At 51.2% G+C, this 12,017-nt stretch overlaps 1 protein-coding gene across 2 annotated transcripts in view; it reads right to left on the reverse strand.

Annotated features, from left to right (window-relative positions):
• Positions 1 to 482: 482 nt before the first annotated feature.
• The window catches only part of LOC118150911 (interleukin-3 receptor subunit alpha), a 28,865-nt gene continuing 17,330 nt past the window's right edge, over positions 483 to 12,017 (reverse strand). Inside the window, exons 7-12 of one of the 2 annotated variants that reach the window (XM_078363530.1) lie at positions 9,981 to 10,096; positions 8,003 to 8,029; positions 7,811 to 7,925; positions 4,686 to 4,791; positions 2,051 to 2,132; positions 483 to 752 (exon numbers count right to left, since the gene is read on the reverse strand). In XM_078363530.1, the coding sequence (XP_078219656.1) occupies positions 678 to 752; positions 2,051 to 2,132; positions 4,686 to 4,791; positions 7,811 to 7,925; positions 8,003 to 8,029; positions 9,981 to 10,096 (521 nt within the window). In that variant the 3' untranslated portion in view covers positions 483 to 677. Of the gene's footprint in view, positions 753 to 2,050; positions 2,133 to 4,685; positions 4,792 to 7,810; positions 7,926 to 8,002; positions 8,030 to 9,943; positions 10,097 to 12,017 lie in introns of both variants that reach the window. The other variant, XM_078363531.1, reaches the window with a different exon arrangement.

Consider the following 12,017-nt stretch of genomic DNA (forward strand, 5'->3'; position numbering starts at 1 on the left):
TCGGGAGGCCGAGGCAGGTGGATCACGAGGTTAGGTGTTCGAAACCAGCCTGGCCAACATAGTGAAAACCCGTCTCTACTAAAAATAAAAAAAAAAAAAAAAATAGCCGGAACTAGTGGTGGGCACCTGTAATCCCAGCTACTTGGGAGGCTGAGGCAGAACAATCACTTGAACCCAGGAGGCAGAGGTTGCAGTGAGCCAAGACCACACCACTGCACTCCAGCCTGGGCGACAGAGGGAGACTTCGTCTCCAAAAAACAAAATTTAAGCAAGTGTGTCGGTGCATTCCTGTAATCCCAGCTACTTGGGAGGCTGAGGCAGGAGATGCTTGAACCCCAGAGGCAGAGGCTGCAGTGAGCCGAGATCGCACCAGTGCACTCCAGCCTGGACCACAGCCACACTCTGAATCAAAAACCAAGCACTTGAAACAGGCTCTCTGGTGTTGGAGGGACGTGGCTGAATCCGAGACAGGGACCAGTGAGTGGGTAAAATCCAGTTTATTGTGAAATAAACACACACAGTTCTGTTCTTTCCTCTTCCCAGCGGCTTGGGACTGAACAGCAGGGGCCTCTCCTGTGTCCACCAAGGTCAGGAACGTGCGTCCAGCACCCAGTCTGTGCGGGCACCCGGCCCGGCCAGGGAGAAGCAGGCAGCACTGACGGGCCCTGAGCCGGGTCTCAGGTTTTCTCCACGACCTGTATCTCCGTCACCGGGCACTCCTCCAGGCCGGCTCTGCCCACCTCCCAGACCACCTGCAGAGATGGGAGAGGTGGGGTTAAGCCATGTTGGCCAGGCGGGCATGGTGGCTCAAGCCTGTCATCCCAGCACTTTGGGAGGCCAAGGCAGCTGACCGCCTGAGGTCAGGAGTTCAAGACCAGCCTGGCCTACATGGCTTAACCCCACCTCTACTAAAAATACGGAAATTAGCCGGGTGTGGTGGCACATGCTTGTAATCCCAGCCACTCGGGGCTAAGGCAGGAGTATGGCTTGAACCTGGGAGGCGGAGGTTACAGTGAGCTGAGATCGCGCCATCGCACTGCAACCTGGGCAACAGAGGAGGTGCCGTCTCAAAAAAATAAAATAAAAAAAACGGTAAGGCCGGGTGAGTCGCACACCCACACAAGACAAGCAATGTCCCAATTCTCGGGGACTGTGTAGTCTCAAACCTGCTCTGCCCTGGGGTGCAGGGTGCTGTGACTGCCCGTGATCATGGTGGGCTGGGAGGCCAGCGTCCCCCGCTCCCTTCATTCTGCAGCTTCTCCCAGCTGCCCACCTATGCCGCTGGACAAGCATCCCGCCTCCCGTACCAGCTCTTCTCACTCCTTGTCCAGCGGAGTGGTCTTCATTCACTGCAGCCTCCACCTCCTGGGTTCAAGCAGTCCTCCTGCCTCAGCCTCCCGAGTAGCTGGGATCACAGGCCTGAGCCACCACGCCCAGCAATTTTGTTTTGTTTTTTGAGACAGAGTCTTGCTCTGTGGCCCAGGCTGGAGTGCAGTGGTGTGATCTCAGCTCACTGCAGCCTCCGCCTCCCGGGTTCAAGCAGTCCTCCTGCCTCAGCCTCCTGAGTAGCTGGGATTACAGGTGCCTGACACCACGCCCGGCTAATTTCTGTATTTTTAGTAGAGACGAGGTTTCACCATGTTGGCCAGGCTGGTCTCGAACTCCTGACCCCGTGATCCGCCCACCTCAGCCTTCCAAAGTGCTGGGATTACAGGCCTGAGCCACCGCGCCCAGCAATTTTGTTTTGGTTTTTGAGACAGAGTCTTGCTCTTTTGCCCAGACTGGATTGCAGTGGTGCGATCTCGGCTCACTGCAGCCTCCACCTCTTAGGTTCAAGTGATTCTCCTGTCTCAGCCTCCTGAGTAGCTGGGGTGACAGGTGCCCGCCACCATGCCTGGCAATTTTTCTATTTTTAGTAGAGATGGGGTTTTATTCACCATGTTGGCCAGGCTGGTCTCAACTCCCTGGCCTGAAGCCATCCGCCTGCCTCGGCCTCCCAAAGTGCCCGCCACGCCCCCAGCTCCCTCCCTTGGCACAAAACACATCATACCAGCTTGTCGTTTCGGAAGCCGTCACCCATGGGGTCTTTCATGTGAGGGATGCGGGGAAACAGTCTCTCCATCACAAGGTACCTGGGAGGGAAGAGAAACCGCCCAGCTCTGAATCCAGCACCGAACACCTCAACAGCCGGGGGGACTCAGCCTGTCCAGAACAGGCTGTAGGGGCACCAAGTTCAAGCAAAAGACTCAAGTCACCTGCTCAGGGGGCCTGTATGTTCCCCGGCCCCGAGGCCAAGACACCCCCAGCCACCATCACAGGCAGGTACTGGAGTGTAAGGAATAGGGTGCTGGTACCCCCCCTCCCACTAAGGCAGCTCTCACAACAGCCCCCTCCCTCAGATCACTGAGGTTGTGACCTTAGCCCGCAGCTGGCAGCAAGTGCCTCCCTCTCCTCCTCCTCCACCCTCTGGGAGACAGAAGTCACCTGAAACCCATTTCACAGATTTTTTTTTTTTTTTTTTTAGAGACAGAGTCTCGCTCTGTCGTCCGGGCTGGAGTGCGGTGGTGTGACCTCAGCTCACAGCAACCTCCACCTCGCGGGTTCAAGCAATTCTTCTGCCTCAGCCTCCTGAGTAGCTGGGATTACAGGCACCTGCTACCATCCCCGGCTAATTTCTGTATTTTTAGTAGAGACAGGGTTTCACGGTATTGGCCAGGCTGGTCTCAAACTCCCGACCTCAGGTGATCCTCCCGCCTCGGCCTCCCAAAGTGCTGGGATCACAGGCTTCAGCCACTACGTCCGGCCTTACGGATTTTTCTTCTTTTTGGAGATAAAGTCTCATTCTGTCACCAAGGCTGGAGTGCGGTGGCCTGATCTTGGCTCACTGCGACCTCCGCCTCCCAGGTTCGAGCCATTCTCCTGCCTCAGCCTCCCAAGTAGCTGGGATTACAGGCGCCCACACCACGACCAGCTAATTTTTTTTTTTTCTGTATTTTTAATAAAGACAAGGTTTCTCCATGTTGGCCAGGCTGGTCTCGAACTCCCCACCTCAGGTGATCCGCCTGCCTCGGCCTCCCAAAGTGCTGGGATTACAGGCGTGAGCCTCTGCGCCCGGCCCCCATTTGACAGCCAGCAAGGAGGACACAGGACCTGGGGGGACCCAGCTGGTGATCGAAAACCTGGAGTTGGCCTGCAAGAGGGATGCTATTCCCCATCCAAATGGATAGTGTTGACCTTACCTGGGCCCACCAGAGCCCTCTGCTTCACTATGTCAGGCTCACAGGGCAGGGCCGGGGAGGACCAGCCCTGCCTCCTCCACCCTGGGGGCACCCCAGTCCTACCAGAGCCCTCCGCTTCAGCTCGGCAGACGTCCTGGCAGCGGACGGCTAGGGGACGAAAACTGGCCGGGGATCTTCTGTGAATAATTCTCAAGTGTCCAGGCCTGCCGGCTCAGGCCTGTAATCCCAGCAGTGTGGGAGGCCGAGGCAGGAGGATCAGTTGAGACCAGGGGTTCGAGACCATCCTCACCAAAATAGTGAAACCCCGTCTCTACTAAAAATATAAAAGTTAGCCAGTTGTGGTGGTGGGTGCCTGTACTTCCAGCTACCTGGGAGGCTGAGGCAGGAGAATCGCTTGAACCTGGGAGGCAGAGGTTGTGGTGAGCCGAGGTCGCGCCGCTGCACTCCAGCCCGGGCGACAGAGAGACTCAAAAAATAAATATATAAATGAATAAAATAATAATAACACTGTCTAGGTGTGGCTCACGCAGGGACTCAGGTGGACGACTGCATGAGGTTATAAAACGTATAAATGGTGGCTCACGACTGTCACCCCAGCACTCTGGGAGGCAGAGGTTGGCGGATTACTTGAGGTGAGGAGTTGGAGACCAGCCTGGCCAATGTGGCGAAACCCCATCTCTACTAAAAATATGAAAATTAGCTGGGCGTGTTGGCAGACACCTGTAGTCCCAGATACTTGGGAGGCTGAGGCAGGAGAATCACTTGAACCCGGGAGGCGGAGGTTGCCGTGAGCTGAGATTGCGCCACTTCACTCCAGCCTAGTGACAGAGAGACTCAAAAAATAAATATATAAGTGAATAAAGTAATAATAGTGGCCAGGCGTGGTGTCTCACGCCTGTAATCCCAGCATGTTGGGAGGCTGAGGCTGGTGGATCACCTCCATCCAGGAGATCAAGACCAGCCCGGCCAACATGGTGAAACCCCGTCTCTACTAAAAATACAAAAATTAGCCGGGCGTGTTGGCAGACACCGTAGTCCCAGATACTTGGGAGGCTGAGGCAGGAGAATCACTTGAACCTGGGAGGCGGAGGTTGTGGTGAGCCAAGATTGCGCCACTGCACTGCAGCCTGGGCTACAAAGTGAGACTCCATCTCAAAAAAACAACAAAGTTATAAATGTCCCTGTGTCCTTTGTTCAGGGGTGCTCTTCTGCCAAGACTGCCCGCAAGGTGCACGCTTGCTGAGCGATCCACTGTCTCCGTGTGGCTTTTTTCTTTTTTAAAGATAGGGTTTCACCAAGATGACCAGGCTGGTCTTGAACTCCTGACCTCAGGTGATCCAAGCATCGCAGCCTCGCAAAGCGCTGGGATTACAGGCGTGAGCCACTGCACCTGGCCTTGATGTGGATTTTCACGACATTATCAACCTGTTCCCCATAAGGGCTCACCTTTTGCAGAGCAGGACAACACAGATCAAGGCCAGCAGCGTCCCCAGCGCGATGAGCAGTGACGTCCGCCAGGCTCGGGTGTGCGGGCCCTCCTCCTGATCGCACTCTAGGGGAAAACCATGACAGGGTCAGGGACCAGGGGCCGCCCTGGGGGGACCAGGTGCCGTATGCTCTCCCCTGGGCACTGGGAAGCAGAGACGCGGCGGCCAGACGGGGTGGCATCCAGCGGGAACCTCCTCCTGACACGTGCGTTTCTCTTCACCACACAGATGACTGTCCACTGGTTCCAGGGACCTAGACTGAGCACTTACACCCCGGAAGTGACAGCCGCAGGGTACAGCCCCTCAGGGTCTACGGGTGTCATTTTGCATGGAGACATAGATGGAAGGAAAGACAGACAGAAGACACAGAGATAAGACAACAGTCCAGCTGGGCCCTGGGGACCAGTACTACCAAGGTGCACAGTCCAGTAGTGGCCCCGAATGCCTGGGTGTTCTGATATTTACTGGATACAGCGAGGGGCGCAGGGTCAGCAGAGTGAACCTCTGACCTGATTCACGGGGTCCAGCAAATCACGTGATTCCACTACAGGCCCACGTCAGCATCCTTCTACGTACTTAGCACAAACATCAAAGGCCTTTAGGATTCGTCTGTTTTTTATTTTTATATATTTTTTTGACACGGAGTCTCGCTCTGACGCCCAGGCTGGAGTGCAGTGGCGCGATCTTGGCTCACTGCAACCTCCACCTCCCAGGTTCAAGCGATTCTCCTGCCTCAGTCTCCTGAGTAGCTGGGACTACAGGCGCCTGCCACCAAGCCTGGCTAATTTTTGCTTTTTTTTTTTTTTTTTTTGAGATGAACTTTCACTCTTGTTATCCAGGCTGGAGTGTAATGGCGCGATCTCGGCTCACCGCAACCTCCGCCTCCTGGGTTCAGGCAATTCTCCTGCCTCAGCATCCCGAGTAGCTGGGACTACAGGTGCGCGCCACCATGCCCAGCTAGTTTTTTTGTATTTTTAGTAGAGATGGGCTGTCACCATGTTGACCAGGATGGTCTCGATCTCTTGACCTTGTGATCCACCCACCTCGGCCTCCCAAAGTGCTGGGATTATAGGAGTGAGCCACCGCGCCCGGCCATGTGAGGGTTTCTAAATATATTTGGTATCACTGCCAACACTGAGTAATCAGCTATTTATTATACTGAGACACCTACTGCCTTCAGTGTCCTGGGCACCTGGGCAGCGGTCTGTAACCACCGACAGCTACACGGGGACCCTGATCACCTGCAGGCACCTGCGGACCAGCACCCGAGTGACACCCGGACCTCCCAGCCCCAGCCTGGAGGCCAGACGGAGCTGAAAGGCCACCAGGACTCTGCCTCCCTATCTCACAGGTGCTCGGTACGGGGGAGTGCTGGGGACTTCCACTACGCTTGGCAGACTGGCAGGGGTTTTGGGTGCAGGGGGCATGGAGGGCGAGAAGCAGAGGCCGCGTTGGCGAGGAACCGCTGCTGCCCACAGAGGGATGAGGGCTTTCAATTTGATTTAGTCTTTATCATGGACCACGCCATTGCTCATAATTAAATAATAATTAAAAATAATTATTATTTTTAATAATATAGTACTACATTATATATTTAATAACAAAAAATTTAAAATTATATATAACAATGTTATAACAGAATATATTATTATATTAATACATTAATATTTAACATAATATAATATATTGTCTAATAAATCACATATTTTATTATATTAGATATATTAATAATTATACATATATCATATATAATTATATATCTTATCATATAAGGTAAGATAAATAATTGCTGTTTAATATATTATATGCATTATTATGTAATAAATAATATGTCCGTGTGTGTGCATTAAGCTTTTTTTTTTTTTTTGAGATGGAGTCTCACTCTATCACCTAGGCTGGAGTGCAATGGCGCGATCTCGGCTCACTGCAACCTCTGCCTCCCGGGTTTAAGCAATTCTCCTGCCTCAGCCTCCCAAGTGGCTGGGATCACAGGCATCCACCACTATACCTGGCTAATTTCTGTATTTTTAGTAGAGACGGGGTTTCACCATGTTGGTCAGGCTGGTCTTGAACTTCTGACCTCAGGTGATCCACCCGCCTCGGCCTCACAAAGTGCTGCAATGACAGTCATGAACCACCGCGCCCGAGCAGCCGCTCTTACTCTGGAGGCAATCCTCCTCTGAATCTGGGTGCAGAGCCCTTAGGCACGGCCGGTCTGAATAGAAGGTAGCACCCCCTTGCCCTCCGACAGCGCTTGCATCACAAGGCCCACGTGCTGTCTGTAAACTTCCCCTGGTTTCCCCTGCATGTCTCCTCTCCTGAGTGACAGCAAGACTCAAAAAATAATGATTATTATATATGATATAATAATAATTATTATTTTAATAATATATATTATTAAATTATAGATTAATAACATACAATTTTAATGATTATATAATATAATAAAGTGTTATAATGATATAGAATATAATATTATATTATGTTGATTTATATCTTTAATAAACTTTTCACATATATACAAAAAATAAGAATATATAATAATGTATTGTATAATAATATATGATTTATTATATATTAAATATCATTATATATTAAATTTTTTTTTGAGGCAGAGTCTTACTCTGTCACCTGGGCTGGATTAAGACTCAGTGAGATCAAGACTAAAAATATATATATAATTATTAAATTAAATAATTAAATAATTATATATCTATAATAACACTATATCTTATAATGTATAATATATAATAATATATCACATAATAGACAATATGTCATAATATATATATAATATATGATATATAACATTATATATAATTATGCCATAATTGTATATTATATAATATACATTAAATATTATAATATCTATTATTATATCATATACATTATATGTTATAATGTATATTATTATATAATAACTATTATTAGGGTCAGGTTCAGGGTCCAAGAAACAATGAAAACCTGGCGACCCCCAGACGGTGGGGGCGCTGGGGCAGGTGACCCAGGTGGGCGCATGCAGCTTCCACTCACCTGTGAGGGAGACGGGAGAGGCGCCCCACAAACCCCACTCACTCCACTCACCGAAGCGCTGGGGGCTGCTCCAGGCAGTCCAGAATTGATCGTAGATCTCCTGGGCTCTTATTTTCACTGTGTATGTTCCAGGATTGAGCAGCTGGAATGAGGTCATGCCTTTGACCTGTGGTTTAAAAGAAAGTAAACAACTCGCCCTTTGCAATGTCAAGTACAAGGGATGGGGGTGTCAGGAACCCTCACCTGTTCTGTGATTACAGGCTGCTTGCTCTGCAAGACAAAAGCAAACATTTCAGTGTCTGGACCCTCCCTGACACCCTCCTCCCCGCAAACTCATATTTCTCCCTCCAGGAAAACCAGCAAAACAGGGGGGCTCTGGGAAGGCCTTGGGTGAGCAGTTGGGGCAAAACAATGAGCTTAGGCATAAATAGCATGTGACCAGAAGTTTTCCTATGGGCCGCTGTGGCAAGAACTTGGTGGGAGGGGGCTTTGTGGGGCCTGTGGACAAACAAGACCCAGTGTCCTCCCAGATTCCTTCCACATACATCCAGGGGGAGCCACACGCAGCCTATATCAGGCCAGCAAACTAGGTGGGTGCAGCACCAGATGTAAAGCCAGGCTATGACTCCACCTCTGACTGCAGCTATGCCTACTCCCTCAAATCAGCAAAAGAAAGAAGCTGGTGTGCTGTACTAACTTATTTTTAAAAAAACCCAAACACATTGGCTCAAAAATACTTAGTAACATAAAAGAAATTAATGGACCTAACTTTTTTGAGCAGATTTAGATTTACAGATAAAATGCATATGAAATAATTAGTATTTGAGGATAAATAACAAATATAACACATAGGCCAGGCCTGGTGGCTCACGCCTGTAATCCCAGCCCTTTGGGAGGCTGAGGCAGGTGGATCACAAGGTCAAGAGTTTGTATTTTTAGTAGAGATTGAAACCCTGTCTCTACTAAAAATACAAATATTAGAAGGGCCTGGTGGCACACACCTGAATTCCCAGCTACTTGGAAGACTGAGACAGGAGAATTTCTTGAACTCGGAAAGTGTAGGTTGCAGTAAGCTGAGACCACAGCATTGCACTCCAGCTTGGGTGACAGAGTCAGACTCTGTCTCAAAAAAAAAAAAAAAAATACCTATTATGTTTATTTTAGTTTTTGAGACAGGGTCTTGCTCTGTTGACCAAACTGGAGGGCTGTGGTGCAAGCTCAGCTCACTTCAGCCTTGAACCCCTGGGATCAAACGATCCTCCCATCTCAGCCTCCTGAGCAGCTAAGACTACAGGCACCCACCACCATGCTTGGCTAATTTTTGAATTAAAAAAACATTTTGTTTTTTTTTGAGACAGAGTCTCACACTGTTGCCCAGGCTGGTGTGCAATGGTTCAATCTCGGCTCACTGCAACCTCCACCTCCCAGGTTTACGCAATTGTCCTGCCTCAGCCTCCCGAGTAGTAGGGATTACAGGCGCATACCACCACGCCCGGCTAATTTTTTGTATTTTTAGTTGAGACAGGGTTTCATTATGTTGGTCAGGCTGGTCTTGAACTCCTGACCTTGTGATCCACCCACCTTGGCCTCCCAAAGTGCTGGAATTACAGGTGTGAGCCACTGCACCCACCTTAATTTTTAATTTTTGTTTGTTTGTTTGAGATGGAGTCTCACTCTGTCACCAGACTGGAGTGCACAATCTCGACTCACTGAAACCTCTACCTCCCAGGTTTAATCGATTCTCGTGCCTTAGTCCCCTGAGTAGCTGGGATTTCAGGCGCCTGCCACCATGCCCAGCTAATTTTGTATTTTTAGTTGAGACAGGGTTTCATTATGTTGGTCAGGCTGGACTTGAACTCCTGACCTCGTGATCCGCCCGCCCTGGTCTCCCAAAGTGCTGGCATGACAAGCAGGCATGGACCACTGTATCTGGCCTGCATTTTTATTTGTAGTGTTTTATTTATTTATTTATTTATTTTTTAGAGACAGGTTTCACCATATTGGTCAGGCTGGTCTTGAACTCCTGCCCTCAGGTGATCCAGCTACCTCGGCCGCCCAAAGTGCTGGGGTTACAGGCCTGACCACCACGCCCGGCCTCACACTTTCTTTTTTAAATGATGTATACCTCTGTGGCACTCTCCGAGGAGCTTTTCGCCCATTCCCACGCCCCAGAGTGTGACTTACCAGAAATAAGGGAGGTCCACGCGGGGTGAGAGTTTACCTTTTGTATCTGAAGCTCATAGTGAAAATTGGGATTAAAATGACTTCTCATTTCCCAGTCCATGAAAGAATGTGTTTTATTACACTTTGCAGTCAAGTTGGGTGGAGTTAGTATCTCTGGCAATGGGAAAAGACACTTTTATGAGTAAAAGAAATAAATTTTTTTTTTTTTGAGACAGAATCTCGCCCTGTTGCCCAGGCTGGAGTGCAATGGCACTATCTCAGCTCACTGCAACCTCCGCCTCCGGGGTTCAAGCGATTCTCCTGCCTCAGCCTCCCGAGTAGCTGGGATTACAGGTGCCCACCACCATGCCCAGACCATTTTTTTTGTATCTTTTTATTTATTTATTTTTATTATACTTTAAGTTCTGGGGTCCATGTGCAGAGCATGCAGGTTTGTTACACAGGTAGACACATGCCGTGTGGTGGTTTGCGGCATCCATCACCCCGTCATCTGCATTAGATATGTCACTTAATGTTTTCCCTCCCCCAATCCCCCCACTCCCTGCTATCCCTCCCCCAGCCCCCCACCCCCTGCTATCCCTCCCCTAGTCCCCTACCCCCTGCTCTCCCTCCCCTGGCCCCCACCCCCTGCTATCCCTCCCCTAACCCCCCCATCGCCTGCTCTCCCTCCCCAGCCCCCAACAGGCCCCAGTGTGTGATGCTCCCCTCCCTGTGTCCGTGTGTTCTCATTGTTCAACACCCACTTATGAGTGAGAACATGCGGTGTTTGGTTTTCTGTTCTTGTGTCAGTTTGCTGAGAATGCTGGTTATTATTTTTTGTATTTTTAGTAGAGACGGGGTTTCATCACATTGGCCAGGCTGGTCTCGAACTCCTGACCTCATGATCCGCCCGCCTTGGCTTCCCAAAGTGCTGGGATTACAGGGGTGAGCCACCACATCCGGGGCCCCCTGCTTTTTCTTTTCTTTTCTGTAGATACTTCAGTGTAGATCTCGTAGGCATTTGCCAAGGGACAGAGAAAAACTGCCCTTCCAGGGAGGAAGAGTAAAGAAAGAATCTCTGAGGCTGAGACTCAGGGCTGAGATGTGTTGGGGCCCAGGGAGAAGTGAGCCTTGGGGCTGGCTGTTTGCAGCCTGGCTGTCCCGGCAGCCGCCTTTACAACCACCCTTTTGTTCCCTGAGGTACCATTGACCCAGCTTTCCCGGGCAGCTACAAGTCTCTCTCCCTGCCCCCTCCGTCTGTCTGCTGAGCCCTCTGGGCGGCCTGGCTCACTGCCCACCTGTGCCCAGGGCCTGCCCCACACCCACAGCCCACTGGTGACTTGGGGTTCCCTCTGCATCACTGAAGATGGGCCCCCTAAGACTCCCACTCTCCGACCTGCACCCAGCCTGCTGGAGCTTCCACCTCCCCCCTCTGCCTGGCTTCTCACCCTCCCCTAACCCCCTCAGGATGGCCTGTCTCTCCCTACGGCCCACGGTGGCCTCCACCTCCCGGGGACCGTGTGCTGTTACTTCCACATTCTCAGATCTGACCCGACCAGCAGCCCAGTCCTGAGTTTCCGGCCGTCTGTCTGCAGGTCCCCTGGGCCCCAGAAAGGAAGTCCAGGCTGCCCAGGGGGCTGAGCAGAGAAACGGACGGGGCAGGGAGAGAGACTTGGAAAGCTGGGTCAATGGTACCTGAGGGAACAAAAGGGTGGTTGAGAGGGAGGAGGGGGACACGGAGGAGAGGGAGGATTAGGGCGGAAGACGGGGAGAAGGGGAGGGGGAGAAGGCAGTGGGGAAAGAGGAGGGGGAGAAGGAGTAGAGGGGAAGAAGGAGGGGGGAGGAGGATGGGGAAGGAGGAGGGGGAGAAGGAGGAGGGGGGAAGAAGGATGGGGAAGGAGGAGGGAGAAGCAGGACAGGGGAAGGAGGAGGGGGAAGGTGGAGGGGGACCAGGTCTGGACTTCCTTTCTGGGGCCCAGGGGACCTGCAGACAGACGGCTGGAAACTCAGGACTGGGTGGTCGGGTCAGATCTGAGAATGTGGAAGTAACAGCCCACGATCCCCGGGAGGTGGAGGCTGCCCTGGGCCGCAGGGA

Source organism: Callithrix jacchus, chromosome X (genome assembly GCF_049354715.1).
Source record: "Callithrix jacchus isolate 240 chromosome X, calJac240_pri, whole genome shotgun sequence".
NCBI classification, from domain to species: domain Eukaryota; kingdom Metazoa; phylum Chordata; class Mammalia; order Primates; family Cebidae; genus Callithrix; species Callithrix jacchus.